This window comes from Heterodontus francisci, chromosome 5 (genome assembly GCF_036365525.1).
Source record: "Heterodontus francisci isolate sHetFra1 chromosome 5, sHetFra1.hap1, whole genome shotgun sequence".
In the NCBI taxonomy this organism is placed as follows: domain Eukaryota; kingdom Metazoa; phylum Chordata; class Chondrichthyes; order Heterodontiformes; family Heterodontidae; genus Heterodontus; species Heterodontus francisci.
The window spans coordinates 148,258,940-148,276,450 of record NC_090375.1 but is presented as its reverse complement, the minus strand read 5'-3'; the positions used below and the strand labels follow the sequence as shown (position 1 = coordinate 148,276,450).

The 17,511-nt window shown below is 43.6% G+C and overlaps 1 protein-coding gene across 2 annotated transcripts in view; it reads left to right on the top strand.

Moving 5' to 3' along the window:
• vps41 (VPS41 subunit of HOPS complex) overlaps positions 1-17,511 on the top strand; it is a 197,715-nt gene that overhangs the window by 160,387 nt on the left and 19,817 nt on the right. For both annotated transcript variants that reach the window (XM_068032225.1, XM_068032224.1), the window contains exons 23-26: positions 451-505; positions 7,711-7,851; positions 13,021-13,157; positions 16,360-16,459. In XM_068032225.1, coding sequence (XP_067888326.1) covers positions 451-505; positions 7,711-7,851; positions 13,021-13,157; positions 16,360-16,459 — 433 coding nt within the window. The remainder of the gene's footprint in view (positions 1-450; positions 506-7,710; positions 7,852-13,020; positions 13,158-16,359; positions 16,460-17,511) is intronic.

The window sequence follows — 17,511 nt, the reverse complement described above, 5'->3', positions numbered from 1 at the left end:
AAAATTAACACTGAGAAAGAAAATGGGGTGTGTGTAAAATGGGTTGTGATTCCCTATTGCTCATTCTCCGCTACCACCCAAGAAAAATTTCACTCCACCACCACCACCCCCTACCCTTCTCCCCCCACCCCAGGTGTCCTGCAGAGCTGCCTTTTGGAACATCAGCTTCAGCTCCTGGGGACGGGGGATTCACCAGTTGGGCACCCGTTGAGTATGAGGAGAAAACAAGATCAGATTTGATTCTGTGTGAGACACATTCCCAGAACCAAACCTCCTGAGAAATAATTATCAGCTTTCAACTCAATGGTAAAAGTGTGTAAGGTGCAGGCGTATGCAACTTCCTAGAAATGTCCCAGACCTGCCCCGATTGACAGAAAGCAGGCAACGTGTGACTGAACTACTAATAAGGTGAAGTGACAACAGGCTTGATCAATATTTTGTCTCCCACAGGCCCTTGAAATTTGTCAGCAGCGGAACTTCGTCGAAGAGACTGTTTTTCTCCTAAGTAAGAAGATTTGAGAACATTTTGGTTGGGGGAGGGCTGGGGAAAGGACTCTCTGGAACTGAACTGTGTCCCTTCAAACCGCCAAACTTCATAGAATCTTTGGATAGTAACTGCACAGCAGGGGGCCATTCAGATCAACTCTCTGTAACTGCTACTCAACTAGGCTCGCTCTCCTGCCTTTTCCTCATTTCAACTAGGCCCGCTCTCCTGCCTTTTCCTCATTTCCCTGCAAATTATTTCTCTTCAGATAATTATGCAATTCCCTTTTGAAAACCATGATTGAAACTGCCTCCATCACACTCTCAGGTAGTGCATTCCAGATCCTAACCACTCGTGTGTTTAAAAAAAAAAGCACCTCTTCCTGTAGCCGTTACTCGTTTTGCCAATCACCTTAAACTGTTGCCCTCTGGTTCTCCATTCCTCCGCCAATAGGAACAGTTTCTCCCTATCTCCTCTATCCAGACTCCTCGTGATTTTGAACACCTCTCCCGAATCTCCTCTTAACCTTCTCCTCTAAAGAGAACAGCCCCAGCTTCTCCAATCTACCCTCGTAACTGAACACTCTCATCCCTGGAACCATTCTCGTAAATCTTTTCTGTACCCCCTCCAATGCCTTCACATCCTTCCTAAGTGTGGAGCCCAGAATTGGACACAATACTCCAGTTGAGGCTGAACCAGTGTTTTATAAAGGTTCACCATAACTTCCTTGCTTTTGCACTGTATGCCCCTGTTCATAAAGCCCAGGATCCCATATGCTTTGTTAACCGCTTTGTCAACCTACCCTGCCACCTTCAGCGATTTGTGCACATATACCCCCAGGTCCTTCTGCTCCTGCATCCCCTTTAGAATTGTGTCCTTAATTTTATGTTGCCTTTCTTCGTTTTCCTACCAAAATGTATCACTTCACACTTCTCCACATTAAATTTCATCTGCCTCGTGTGCACCCATTCCACCATCCTGTCTATGTCCTCTTGAAGTTAATCGCTATCCTCCTCACAGTGCACAGTACTTCCAGGTTTTGTGTCACGTGCAAAGTTTGAAATTGTGCCCTGCACTTCCAAGTCTAGGTCATTAATATATATCAAGAAAAGCAGGGGTCCTAATACTGACCCCCGGGGAACCCCACTCTATACCACCCTCCAGTCTGAAAAACAACCGTTCATCGCAACTCACTGTTTGCTGTCACTCAACCAACTTGGCATCCATGCTGCCACTGTCCCTTTTATTCTATGGGTTTTAGCTTTGCTGACAGACCTGTTATGTAACACTTTATCAAACGTCTTTTGGAAATCCATGTACACCACATCAAATGCTTTACCCTCATCAACTCTCTCTGTTCCCTCATCAAAAAATTAAATCGAATGAGTTAAGCACAGTTTGCCCTTAACAAATCCATGTTGTCTTTCCTTAATCCAGATTTTCCCAGATTATTGTTTCTAAAAGCTTTTGCACCACCAAGGTTAAACTGATTGGCCTGTAGATGCTGGGCTTATCCTTATACCCTTTTTTGAACAAGGGTGTAACCCCTGTATCTAAGGAGTATTGGAAGATTATGGCCAGTGCCTCAGCAATTTCCACCCTTGCTTCCCTCAGTACTTTGGATGCATTTCATCCGGTCCATATGACTTACCAAAGCTAAGTACAGCCAGCCTTTCTGATACCCCTTTATCAATTTTTAGCCCATCCAGTGTCTCAACCACCACTCTTTCACCATGACCTGGGCAGCAACATCTTCCTTGATGAAGACAGATGCAAAGTACTCAGTTGTTACCTCATCAATGCCCTCTGCCTCCATGCGTAAATCCCCTTTTAAGTCCCTAATTGGACCCACCCCTCCTTTTACCACCCTTTTACTATTTATATGCCTATAGAAGTTTTTGGATTCCTTTTTATGTTGTCTGCCAATCTCTTCTCATACTCTCCCTTTGAACTTTCTATATTCAGTCTGGTTCCCACATGTATTTTCAACCTGACTTCTGTCTTGCGTACCTTTTTCTGCTTAATCTTACTCTTTCCCCTTCGTCATCCAGGGAGCTCTGGCTTTGTTTATCCTACCTTTCCTCGAATCCCTCGAATTTACCTCGACTGTACCCCAACTATCTCCTCATTAAATACAGCCCATTGTTCAATTATAGTTTTGCCTGCCAACCTTTGATTTCAATTTACCTGGGACAAATCCATTGAAAACCCATTGAAATTGGCCTTCCCCCAATTAATTATTTTTACTCTGTATTGCCCCTTCTCCTTTTCCATAGCTAACCTAAACCTTATGATACTATGATCACTGTCCCCTAAATGGTCCCCTAATGACACTTGACCCATTTGTCTCATCTCATTCCATCGAACCAGATCCAGCTATGCCTCCTTCTTTGTTTGACCGGAAACATACTGATAAAGAAAATTTTCCTGAACACACTTAAGAAACTCTTCTCCCTATCTGCCCCTTACAATATTACTATCCCAGTTTATATTAGTATTTGTTTGGAGTGAAGAAGTGTGAATGTGAGAAGCCAAGTTCAGTAGAATATGTTGCATTGTTGCAACTGAGATGCAAAAGTCATTCATCTCCATCTCAACCTGTGCTGCCAAGTTGTTTGAAACGTTCCTGTAAAGTTACACGATACTAAAGAACTACAGCCTGCGAATTATAAGGACAGAAATAAAACCAACCAAAGTATTGTGACATTCCCATCATTATGGAGTATTGTGGCTGCAGTAGAGCATAACTGGTTATATTCTGCAAGAGTAACTTTAATGCTAATCCTACAATGACGATGGTTTATTGTAATTTCTATCCAAAAGGAAAAGCATTTTATTTTGGGGCTGTCTGATTTTGGGGAGAAAGTCCCTTTTCCAGTAGTCCGAGTATAAATTGTTTGTGTTTAATTTATGGTAAATACTGCCCTCTACTGTCCTTCTTTTCACATTGAAAGCAAAAGTGTTAAAGCAGGGCAGTAAACAATTTGACAGTGATTCCTGGAAAGAGCTACATAAAGTGACAGGGCTCGTAGTTCAGAGTAAAACAATTGATGCACCAAAGTACTTTGCCATAGCCAGATGCAATATGAATTGAGCCCAGCAATTTCACTCATAGTTATGTCCTGTTATTAGCCAGTTTATCATGGAGGCACTGAAATAAAATCAAAAATTAAGTCGTTCGGGCCCTAGTATTGATACAGATCTCAATGAAGGTTCCCTTTCTTGGGCAGAGATTGGAGCATGGCACAAGAGAATCTGAGCCGATGCACACAGGGAAAAGACTTGAGAGTTCACAGTGTTAGATTGAAATTGGGTAAAACTCCAGAAACTCATGAGCCATTAAAACTTTAATATCCCAAAATTAAGCTAGTAGTACAGACCCCACCACTTGCATTATCCTCACATCACAGGTTACCACTTATATCAGGAAAGTGACACTAACCATTTGCCAGTAATATTGAAGTGAATTACAAAGGTGCTGTTTATAAGGTATTAAATGCACTGGCAATTTGGTGCAATTCAGTAAATTCTTTGCACATTCATTGGCAAAACCATAATATGATCCATTAATCGTCTTTACATAAGAAATAGGAGCAGGAGGAGGCGATCTTCTCAGCATCTGTCAAACCCCCTCAGAATCTTCAAAGTTTCAATAAGATCACCTCTCATTCTTCGAAACTCCAATGACTATAGGCCCAGCATGCAGAACTTTTCCTCATAAGACAACCCCTTCATCCCAGGAATCAGCCTAGTTGAACCTTCTCTGAACTACTTCCAATGCAAGTATATCCCTCCTTAAATAAGGAGACCAAAACTGTACACAGTACTCTAAGTGCAGTCTCACCAATGCCCTGTACAGTTGTAGCAAGACTTCCCTACTTTTATACTCAATCCCCCTTGCAATAAAGGCCAACATTGCAATTGTCTTCCTAATTGCTTGCTGTACCTGCGTGCTAACATTTTTATGATTCATGTATAAGGACACCCGGATTCCTCTGTACCACACGCAGAATTCTGCAGTCAATTTCTCCACGTAAATATTCTGCTTTTATATTCTTCCTGCCAAAGTGGACAACCTCACATTTTCCCACATTATACTCCATCTGCCAGTTTTTTGCCAACTCACTTAACCTATCTGTACCTCTTTGCAGACACTTTGTGTTCTCATCAAAACTTGTTTTCCTACCTATCTTTGTATTGTCAGCAAATTTGGCTACAATACGAGTCCCTTCATCCAAGTCAATATAGATCATAAATAGTTGAGGACCCAGCACTGATCCCTGTGGCACTTCACTAGTTACAGTTTGCCAACCTGAAAATGCCCCATTTATCCTGACTCTCTGTTTCCTGTTAGTTAGCCAATCCTCTATCCATGCTAATATATTACCCCCAATACCATGAGCTCTTATCTTGTGCAGTAACCTTTTATATGGCACCTTATCGCGTGCCTTTTGGAAATCCAAATACACTATATTTGCTGGTTCCCCTTTATCCACCCTGCTTGTTATATCCTCAAGGATCTCTAAGAAATTTATCCAACACGATTTCCCTTTCACAAACCATGTTGACTCTGCCTGATTGCATTATTATTTTTTAAATGTCCTGCTACTACTTCCTTAATAATGGATTCTAGCATTTTTCCAATGACAGGTGTTAGGCTGATTGGCCTATAGTTTACAGCTTTCTGTCACCACCCCCTCCCCCCAACTTTCTTGAATAAAGATGTTATATTTGCAGTTTTCAAACCCACTGGGACCTTTCCAGAATCTAAGAAATTTTGGAAGATTACAAGCAATGCATTCACTATCTTTGCAGCTACTTCTTTTAAGACCCTAAGATGCAGGCCATCAGGTCCAGGGGACTTGTTGGCCTTTAGTCCCATTAGTTTTCCTGGTACTTTTTCTCTAGTGATGATTGTTTAAAGTTCCTCCTCCCTTTTGCCTCTTGATTTTCTGCTTCCATGGGATGCTTCTACTGTGAAGACAGATGCAAAATACTTGTGCAAAGTTTCTGCCATTTCCTTGTTTCCTGTTATTAATTCCTTAGTCTCATCCTTTAAGGGACCAACACTTACTTTAGCTACTCTCTTCTTTTTTATATATTTGTAGAAGCTTTTACTGTCTGCTTTTATGTTTCTTGCTAGTTTATTTTCATACTATAATTTCTCTTTTTTTAAAAAAGTCATCCTCTGCTGGTTTCTAAAATTTTCCCAATCTTCTGGCCTACAATTAATCTTTACAGCATTTTACACATTTTCTTTCAATTTGGTACTGTCCTTAACTACCTTAGCAGATGATGCATACTTCTCATAGAGACTTTCCTTCTCAATGGAATATATCTTTGTTGAAAGTTATGAAATGTATCCTTAAATGTCTGTCACTGCTTCTCTGCTGTCTTACCCTTTAACTTATTTTCCTAGTCCAGTTGCCTTTAGTTAAGCTTATGATACCAGTTTCAGACCCAAACTTCTCACCCCCAAACTGAATGTGAAATTCTATCATGTTATGATCACTCTTGTCTAGAGGATCCTTTACTATGTGGTCATTTATTAATCCTGTCTCATTACGCATTGCCAGGTCTAAAATAGCCTGCTCTCCAGTTGGTTCCAGAACGTATTAGTCTAAGAAACTGCCCCTAATACACGCTATGAACCCAGGTACCCAGGCTACCTTTGCCAATTTGATTAGTCCAATCTAGATTAAGATTAAAATCGCCATCGATTATTGCAGTACCTTTCCTGCAAGCCCCCATTATTTTTTGATTTATATTCTGTCCTACAGTGTAGCTACTAGTAGGGGGCCTATAAACTACTTCCACCAGTGACTTTCCTTTGTTATTTCTTATCTCCACCTAAACATTCTATATCTGAAAAGAGCCACACTGGTAACAACTGCAAGAGGTATTTGGCACATGAAGACTTCAGATAACTTCAATCAGTTGTTCACACTGTTAACTATGGGAGTTATTTCAAATTGCACAATCTAGGCTCTGACATTTCAGTGCATTATCGAGGGAGGGCTACATCGTCAGAGGTGCTGTCTTTCAGATGTGGTATTAAACTGAGGCCCTGCCTGTTCAAACCCATGCCAACTGAGTGCCTTCTACACCCCAGTGTCACCCAGATCAGCTTCTGCACTACTGGAGCCATGATCTACCCTTCATAATTTTAAAGACCTTTGTTAGGTTAGCCCTCAACCTTCTCTTTTGTAGAGAAAAGAGCCCCAACCAGTTCAGTCTTGTCCTGATAATTGTGTCCTTTCAGTTCTGGTATCATCCCTTTTGCTTTTTCCAGTGCTTCTATATCCTTTTTGTAATATGGAGATCAGAACTCTGCACATTTTTTATTACTTATTTTTATTTGCACTTATTTTTTATTAAGTAAAACATAACTTCTCTGCTTTTGAAATCTGTTTCTCAATTATTCTTTGTTTGCATTTTTTATTGCTTTGTTAACCAGGTTTGCCACTTTTAATAGGATAATAGAAAGTTTAAGGCACAGAAAGAGGCCACTTGGCCCATCGTGTCTGTGCCAACCGAAAAACAATCCACCTGTTCTAATCCCACCTTCCAGCATTTGGTCCATAGCTCTGCAGATTATTTGTGAATCCGTAATCCTCGACCCTTTTGTGGCTCTATCCCATTTAGACTTTTATTTTCCCAGGATTGTGTGGCCTCCTATTCCTCCTACGAAAATGCAACACCTCACACATAGAACATAGTCATTGCTATTTGTCTGTCTTTTACATACCCAGAAAAACTCTATAGATTTAACTGTCCCTTTTGGAGCTTTGCAGCTTGAAACTGGAAACACTCTACTTAAACACTCTTTGATTGAACTTTTAAAGCACAGGTGAAAATGCCCATTTCTGGCACAGGTGTGCAAATATCCGGTTCTCGTAGCAAAGTCTCAAAGTCTGTGGGTATTAACATGGGGATGAAATTCCAGAGCTGGGAGCCAACTAAGAATATCTTGACTTGGGGAGAAGGTTGTCGCAGATCTTTGGTTTCCTCGCTGTCATTTTTTCCCTTTGAAGTCAGTGGAAAATTAAATCAGGCCGTGGTGTAAAGGGGTAGCCGATCAGCTAGCACCTATTTTTTTCTCCCAGTGTTAAAAGATTAAAATTACCACACTGTCGTTTCAGGTGGAGTAGAGTGAATAAAATTTTGGTTTTGGTGATTGTGTGTCTTTCTACAACTGAAGTGTAATACTTTCTTTTATCATACAGGTAGAATGGGTAATAGTCGGCGTGCTCTCCAGATGATAACTGAGGAACTGCAAGACGTAGACAAGGCCATTGAGTTTGCTAAGGAACAAGATGATGCTGAGCTGTGGGAGGACCTTATCTCCCATTCCATTGACAAGCCACGTATGTAAATTGCCTTAAATCATCAGAAATATTAGACAGTTAATATTAAATAACTCACTGTGCTTTTGTGCTGAAACCTTTCAAGGTACTTGCAACGGCCCTTTCAAACTCCCAGTTGCCTAGCCTTTGGCTGTCCATTCCCACTTGTGCAACAGTCCAACTGCTGAACCACTCCCTCACCTCCACCTTCGATGTCTGTGGCTCCAGTAATACCTTCAATCACTCCCATCCTGAACGTTCTCCTCTGGTGTGGTCTCCATCTTTGCTTCTTCAAGTACAAGGGGCTTGTCTGGTGCACAACTGGTTTAGCCACCCATCACCAGATCTGGATGGACCGTATCAAACATTATCAGGTCTTCACTCTCCTCTGTCACTAATGAACTCCAGGATCACCTGAAGAGTAGATAAAACTGGTTACTTTTCTCTACTGACTGTATGGTTAAACCCCTCTCCCTGACTCTCTCCATTAAAAAGTGCAAGGGGCTCATTGATTTCTTCATCACTAAATTTGAGACCAACTGTCTTTGCCATAGAGAGAGTGCAATGAATGTTCACCAGAATGATCACTGGGATATTGGGATTGGCCTATGAGGAGAGATTGTGGAGAGTGGGCTTATATTCTCTAGAGTTTAGGGTGGCGCAGTGGTTAGCACCGCAGCCTCACAGCTCCAGCGACCCGGGTTCAATTCTGGGTACTGCCTGTGTGGAGTTTGCAAGTTCTCCCTGTGTCTGCGTGTGTTTACGCAGGGTACTCCGGTTTCCTCCCACCACCAAAAGACTTGCAGGTTGATAGGTAAATTGGCCATTATAAATTGCCCCTAGTATAGGTAGGTGGTAGGGGGATGTGGTAGGAATATGGGATTAGTGTAGGATTAGTATAAATGGGTGGTTGATGGTCAGCACAGACTCGGTGGGCCGAAGGACCTGTTTCAGTGCTGTATCTCTAAATAAAATAAATAAATAAATAATGAGAGGTGATCTCATTGATGGATACAAAATTCTTACAGGGCTTGATAGGGTAGATGCAGGAAGGATGTTTCCCCAGGCGGGTGCGTTTGTGACAGGGGGGTTGTTTCCAGAACCAGGGTTCACAGTCTCTGAATAAGAGGTAGGCCATTTAGGACTGAGATGAGAAGGAATTTCTTTACTCAGAGGGTGGTGAGTCTTTGGAATTCTCTCCCTGGAGGGCTGTGGAGACTCTGTCATTGAGTATATTCAAGACAGAAATCAATAGATTTCTAGATATTTAAGATATAAAGGGATGTGGGGATAGTGTGGGGAAATGGCATTGAGGTAGAAGATCAGCCATGATTTAGTTGAATGGCAGAGCAGGCGAGAGGGGCCGAATGGCCAACTCCTCCTCCTACCCCTTCCCACCAAGTGCAACCTTCCCATTTGGTGAGCAAGGGGGAAGGTGAGGATGCTGTGAACAGGATTATTCTCTGGTTTCCCATCTCCTCTCATGCCCTCTCTGAGCTCATCTTACCCATGAGACCTATCTCCTTCTCCTTTAACCCTATTCCCACTAAACTGCAGGTGACCCAAATTCGGTTCCTGGTTCCCATGAGAATGGTATTCTCCTCTCAGAAAATACACCCTTGATAGCTCTGTCGTTGCAAACTACCGCCCATCTCCAATCTCCCTTTACCCTCGAGTCTTTGAACATGTCACCTCCCAAATCCGTGCCCATCTTTCATGCCACTACATATTTAAATCCCTCCAATCAGGTTTCTGCCCCTTGCCCAGTACTGAAACAGCCCCAATCAAAGTTACAAATGACAGTCTATGTGACTGTGACAACAGTGCACTATTCCTCCTCAACCCATCTGCAATTTATGGTGTGGTTGATCACGCTATCCTCCTCCAATGCTTTGCCTCCATTGTCTTGTTCATTGGCACTGCTGTTGCCTGATTCCATTCTTAACTATCCAATCACAGCCAGAACATCTCCACTTCTCAAGCTGCCCCATGCCATTGCTTCTGGAGTCGGCCAAGAATCTGCTCTTGTCCCCTCTGCTTTCTCAGCTACAAGCTGCCCCTTGGTGATAACACCCAAAGACATAGGGACAGTTTGCACAAGTTCGCTAATAACATCCAACTCCACATCTACACCACCTCTGGCGACCCCTCCACTGGCTCTGCATTGTCAGATTGCTTGGCCAACATCCAGTCTTGGATCAGCCTCAATTTCTTCCAGTTCAACTTTAGGAAGACCAAAGCCATCATCTTCACAACCCACCACAAACCCCGTTCCCTTCTCACTGATCCTTTCACCATCTTCGGTCACTGTCAAATTGAACCAGATGGTTTACAACCTCTGCATTCAATTCAACCTTGGCCTGAACTTCAGATCCCGTATCCTTTCCATCATAGAGACTGCCTACTTCCACCTCTGTAACATCACCCACCTCCACTCCCACCTCAGCCCATCTGCTACTGAATTGTTCATCTCTAGATCCAACTATCACAATTCTCTCCTGGTCAAACTCTCACCTTCCATGCTCTATGAACTTTACATCATCCAAAACTCTGCTGCCCATATCTTAACTCACCAAGTCTCACTTGTCCATCACCCCTGACTTCGCTGTCCTAAATTGGCTCTCTGTCCCCAACTTCTCCAATTTAAAATTCTCCTCCTCTTTTTAAATTCTTTCATGTCCTTGCCCCTCCCTATGTCTGTACCCTCATACAGCTCCAGAACCACCCACTCCAACCCCCCTTCCCCACCTCCCTCCTCCTCCCCCCTCTGCCAAACTATCTGGTCCTCCATCTCTGGACTTTTGTGCATCCCCAATCCATTCATAGCAGCATTAGCAGCCATGCCTTCAGCTGCCAAGGCCCAAAACTCTGGAATTCCATCCCCAAACCTCTCCAACTCTCTTACCTCACTCTCTTCCATTAAGTCTGTCCTTCACACCTACCTTTCTGATGTTGCTTGCTTTGGCTTGGTGTCTATTATTGTTTGATTGTGCTCCTGTGAAACATCTTGGAAATTGTTTCTACTTCAAATGCGCTATTATTATTACTTAGGAAAGCAGATTTGTCAGGTGATCTTTAAGTGCAATTTAATCTTTATTTTTTATCTGCCCTTTTGAAATTCATTGCTATCCACGAAAAAATTTATCATAATTTATGCCTATGGTTATCTAGAGAGCCCTTTGCGAGACCAATTATAAGTCAGCCTCAAGCCACTAATAGATTCTACATAGACAAGACTGAATTGCCCAAACTTGATAAACTCTACTCAATAAAGCTCAGAAAAATTACCAAAGTGTTATGGAAGAAAAAAAACCTTAATTTCTGTCTTTGTTCTCATGCTGCTCTCAATTCTCGTTGCCTTTCAAGTTGTATTCAAGTCACTGAGCTTGTGTGCCAGAGTGTAGATATCGAGACATTCCCTAAGTGACTTTTGCCATTTTAAAATGAGTTCACATAACACAAGCCTTTAAACTTGTGTTTTAAAATAACCAAGCTGCTACACAAGGTTAAAAGCTTGAAGCAGGGGTGTCTAACATTTTCACGTGGGGGAGGCCATATTACAATTTTTGTCTTAACATGGAGGCTGGTGAGACAATTTCAGAAAGATAAAGGCAATAAAAAGTTATCTTACTATTAATCAAAACAACAACAAAGGTGCATTTTTGTGAAGAAGCTTGAAATGAGAAAACTAATTTATTAACTTACTTTCTGGTCACTATGTTGGACACTGATTTAGTGAGATACCTGGCATTTTTCTGCTTGCACAAGTATTCAATGTCTGCCCGCACGCTTGCTATAGTGATATGGAGTATTCCAGATAGGCGTCCATCTGTCAGGACTGATCTTCATCGCTCTCTCTCCTACTGTCTCCTTCTCTGTCACTGTCTGTTCTCTCTGTCTCTCTCTCTCTCTCCCTCCCTCTCTGTGTTCCCCCTATCTGTGTTATCCCCCCTTTCTGTGTCATCGCCTCACTCGGTCTGGCCCCCTCTCTCGGTCTCGCCCCCTTTTACTGCCCCGCCCTCCGTGCGGCCAACCCGCCCCCCCCTCTCTGACCCCCCCCCTCTCTGACCCCCCCCCTCTCTGACCCCCCCCCTCTCTGACCCCCCCCCTCTCTGACCCCCCCCTCTCTGACCCCCCCCCTCTCTGACCCCCCCCCTCTCTGACCCCCCCCCTCTCTGACCCCCCCTCTCTCTGCCCCCCCCCCCTCTCTGCCCCCCCCCTCTCTGCCCCCCCCCTCTCTGCCCCCCCCTCTCTGCCCCCCCCCCCTCTCTGCCCCCCCCCCCCTCTCTGCCCCCCCCCCTCTCTCTGCCACCCCCCCTCCTCTCTCTGCCCCCCCCCTCTCTCTGCCCCCGCCCTCTCTGACCGTTGCCAACAGTGGAAACTGGCCCCAGAGCAGGTTTGTGGTTGGTCAGTTTTTTTTGTAAATTGCTGCTAAGAGTTTCACAGCTGACAGCTGCTTGGAGCAGAGACAGCGCTCCGAAACGTGCCCAGTTCAGGGCTTTCTGGTGGGATTTAAAAAAAGTAAATCGGAACCTGCCAGCAAATCACAATCTTGTCCGAGGTTTAGAATCGCTGTCTCTGCTCTAAGCATCTGTCAGCTGTGAAGCTGGACTGGTCAGAAAGAAGAAGCCAATGGGAAATTTCTCAGCCCTGAAATTACCAGTCACGGACCTCAAAGTTTTAACCACGGACACATTGCTGACCCCTGGCCTTGAAGGTGGTGGTAAACCGTCTTCATGAAGCACTGCAGTCCGTGTGATGTAGTTACACCCACAGTGCTATTGGGAAGGGAGTTCCAGACATTGTGTTCTAGGCCATATGATTTGTCCTTTACAAAAATCCTTCATTTCCCTATTTACAAACACATTTTAAAGAAACTATATAAAGCAAACTGGAATTTGTAATCATGTGTGCTCTAAGGCTGTGCAGCTGATGTCCTTCCTTGTTTCAGCTATGTTTGAAAATGGGAAAAGTGATATTTCAAAGCAGTTGCTATTAGTGTTTTTTAAACTAATCTTCAAGGATACTAGTTCTTTTAAAAGCACTATTATTCTACAGGATGGGATGTGAGAGGTTGGCATTCATGCTTGGGTAAGACATTGTTCTGCAGCTGGCTGGTACACGAATATTGTGCATCGGGACAGTCCCTGAAACTGCCTGCTAACAAGCACTTCTCTTCCACCTCTACAGCATTTATAACTGGACTGTTGAACAATATTGGGACCCATGTTGATCCTATCCTCTTGATATGCCGAATAAAGGAAGGCATGGAGATTCCTAACCTTAGGGATTCACTAGTGAAGATTCTTCAAGATTATAACTTGCAGGTCAGTATTGGGGTGGAAAAAGAGCAAAAAAAAGCCTTGGGTAGAATTTCCGCTGGGGTTCTCCCCGTTTCCCGCAGGGTGGCACAGTGGTGCAGTGGTTAGCACCGCAGCCTCACAGCTCCAGCGACCCGGGTTCAGTTCTGGGTACTGCCTGTGTGGAGCTTGCAAATTCTCCCTGTGTCTGCGTGGGTTTCCGCCGGGTGCTCCGGTTTCCTCCCACAGCCAAAGACGTGCAAGTTGATAGATAAATTGTCCATTGTAGATTGCCCTCGTGTAGGTAGGTGGTGGGAGAATGGTGGGGATGTGGTAGGGAATATGGGATTAATGTAGGATTACTATAAATGGGTGGCTGTTGGTCGGCACAGACTTGGTGGGCTGAGGAGACCCTTCAGGGCCTGTTTCAATGCTGTATCTCTAAACTAAACTAAACTAAAACTTAGACTGAAAATAGGCAGATCACTCAGAGAAACAGCCGAAAATGGCTACTGATGCCAGTGCTCTCTACTTTGCATCGGTTTTCCGCTGAAGTTGAGGCAGGAGATGCAGAGAAACCATGCGGAAATTCTACCTGTGTTTGTTCCAAAGTCAAGTTTGCCACTCTCGTATGACTAACCTAATCAGCTGCATTTAGGTAGCATTTATTCTGCTTAGTTATCACTTTATGATGAGAATGCCATGCAACTGAAACATAGATTGCACAAAATAGACACAAATTATAATAACTGACTTTCAGAAGTTTTTAATTGGGAAATGCTTTGGCACATCCTAAAGACTGTAGATGGATGGGGGGAAGAGACTGAAAGCCTGGAACACAATGAAGTTTAGGGAGAGGTTGCTGATGGGTGGGAGCACAGTGGAGTTTGGGGAGAGGAGCCTAACAGGTGGGAACACACTGGGATTTGGGGAGAGGAGGCTGACAGGTGGGTACACACTGGGGTTTGGGGAGAGGAAGCTGACAGATGGGAACACAATGGGGTTTGGGAGAGGAGGCTGACAGGTGGGAACACACTGGGGTTTGGGAGAGGAGGCTGACAGTTGGGAACAAACTGGGGTTTGGGGAGAGGAGACTGACAGGTGATGAACACAGTGGAGTTTAGAGGTCTGATGGTTTGAAAGGTGCCAGTGGCATTTTGGGTCCCATTTTCTGGAGCTCCACTCGCCCATATGGCTTCGACTCTACTCCCTCTCCAGTCTTTGCAGATCCCAGCAACCCCCAATATTGACTGACAATCTCCAAAGCAACAAACCCTCTCCTCAAACCTGTTGGACCTCAGCACCAACTGCCCCCTCCAGCTCTCATCTGCCAGATTCCCACCCCTTGGTGCTCAAATAACTCTAGACTGTAATCCCACTGCTACTCCAGTACTTTCAGACTCTGAGACTGCCCTCTCCTATGCGCCCAGATCGTAGGACCTGCCCAATGATCCTAAGATCTCCCTCTCCATTGAGCTCCACTCCCAGTGCTGCCAAATCCTAGATGCCCTTGAAAGTAATGCGAGGCCTTGAGACTGCATTCAACTATTGCCAGATCCCAGGCCCTGTTGGCAGGGTCATCCCCAATATCGATACGTCAATGTCCCTGGTAATGTCACTTGGCATAAATACCTCTGTTCCTATAAAATGTCAAACTTGTCATCAGCAGGAGATATGCTAGTATATATTGAAGGTCTTGGAGAGAGCAGGCACTTGCTGTAAACATCACACTTCGTTATTTTCAAACTTCAGATAGCACACAAACAGAAGGCTGGGACTCAGTGTGGCTATGAGTCAAAGTGCTATGTTTTGTTTTTATTTGTTTGATGTTTTTCTCTCTCTTCGTTCCTCAGCACAGAAGAGGAATTGAACCTGGGACCTCCTTAATGTTTATGGGGCTTAGCTACTCACTAGATAAACTTGATGAACCATTGCTAAGAGGCAGTACAAACTGCTAAGGACAGAAGGTTGTTTCAGCTTTAGAGTATCACTGAGGGCATTTTAACCAACGTTTCCCACCCCCCATCACTCGATGATGCGCAGGGAGAGTTAAATCATGAAATTTGTGAAATCAGAATGCACCTGCTTCATTTTAACCGCAGTGGTTTTCGGAGTGTCTGAATAACCTACTGCAGAGAGGCGGGTCTCTTCCCAGTGCTCTGGAAACGCGACAGTGGGCGGCAGAATGGAGCAGTCAGATCCAAAAGGGAAGTGCTTTTTAAAGTACTGCTTGAGGGCCAGGAGGAGCAAGAGCATTCCTCCCAGCCACGCAAACAAATATTCTGCTGTGATCAGCCGGCCATCTTCCCCCACCAGCAACTCGCACTCCCTGCTCTTTCCCCGCCTCTTCATAGATGTCGGGGCCACTGTTCCCAAACAAGTCAGTGCGTTAGGACAACAATCATCATCAGATCTCATTGAAGATGCTGACATTTGTCAAGAGTGGGGCAATGTAGAAATATTTAACAAATGTCTTGTTATAAGCGACTCCATTTTTGTATTGATTTTGGAGTTATCTAGTCCATAGTAGAGTTCAAACTCAACTGGATGAGCCTTTGGTGAGAAAAGCTCTTTTAGTTCTTGCAAATTTTTAATAAAGTAACAGCTTTTGAGCTGACAGTCACACGGTTCCTGATTTTCTTTTGACTAGGACAGTAGTGTCCGTTTACTTTTGAATCAAAAGGTTGCTGGTTCAATCCCGAATGGTGCATAATCTAGAGTGACGATTCAGTGCAGTAGCAATTGTCAGAGGTGACACTTTTTGGATGAGATGTTAAACTAGGCCCCATCTCACTCCTCCATTGATTCATGTGGATTTAGAAGATCCCATGGCACTATCTGAAGAACAGGGATTTTTCTCTGTGTCCTGACCAACATTCTTCCCTCAATCAACATTACCCAAATAGATGTACATCTTATTTGTTGTTTATGGGAACTCGCTTTGTGCAAACTGACGGCTTCTTTTCTCTGCAACCCTTCAAAAGTCATGAATTGGCTACATAGCATTTTGGGGTGTCTTAAGGACATTGGAAGCCATATATAATGCAAGTTCTTTCTTTGCTGTATCTTCAATAGTAGTTTTTGTTAAGTGATAGAGCATAAAAAAGCTCCTCTCTTTGCCCCTCATCCAACACCCCACCCTGGTGGCATCTGAATAGGAAGGAGATTGTCTTAGATATAAGAGAACATTTGTGTTATTGTTTCAGTTGTATTCATTTTGCTTTTGCAGATTTTACTGCGGGAGGGGTGTAAAAAGATTATTGTTTCTGATTGTTTGGCATTGCTGAAAAAAATGCATAAAACCCAGATGAGAGGCGTTTGTGTTGATGGTAAGCAATTTTTCTGCACCTATCCATACAACAAAGGTTGATATACTTTTAGTGTACAAGCGAGGCTGTAATTAAAATTGTGCTGATGGTAAATGTTGAGTATTTCTAGTTTATCTAGAGAAATATTCCTCGTGAGATTATATTTTTGCACTGAATAACCACTGATCCCAGAGTACTAGAGGGCAGCCAATGTTTAAAAAGGGATAGATCGAGTAATTACAGGCTAGTCAGCCTAACCTCAGTGGCGGGAAAATTATTGGAGGAAGTTCTGAGGGACAGGATAAATCTTCATTTAGAAAAACTCAGAGTTATCAAAGACAGTCAGCAGAGCTTTGTTAAGGGAAGGTCTTGTCTGACTAACATTGAATTTTTTGAGGAGGTAACAAGGAGAAGCGATGAGGGTAATGAATTTGATGTAGTCTGTATGGATTTGAGCAAGGCTTTTGATAAAGTCCCACATGACAGATTGGTCATGAAAGTAAAAGCCCATGGATCCAAGGCAAAGTGGCAAGTTGCATCCAAAATTGGCTGAGAGGCAGGAAGCAAAGGGTTGTGGTCAATGGGTGTTTATGTGACTGGAAGGCTGTTTCCAGTGGGGGTTCCGCAGGGCTCAGTACCAGGTCCATTGCTTTTTGTGGTATATATCTACGATTTGGACTTGAATGTAGGGGGTATGATAAGTTTGCAGATGATACAAAAATTGGCTGTGTGGTTGATAATGAAGAAGAAAGCTGTAGCCTGCAGAAGGCTCTGTATCTGAATGCACATAGCATTCAAAACAAAATAGATGAACTGAAAGCACAAATAGAAATAACTAAGTACGATCTGAGCCATTACAGAGACATGGCTGCAGGATGACATAGATTGGGATCTGAATATTGAAGGGTACATGACATTTAGGAAGGACATGAAGCTAGGAAAAGGTGGAGGTGTGGCTCTGTTGATTAATGATGGTATTAGCACAATTGAGAGGGATGACCTAAGTTCAGGAAAACAGGATGTAGAAGTGATTTCGGTCGGGGTGAGAAATGATAAAGGCAAGAAGTCACATT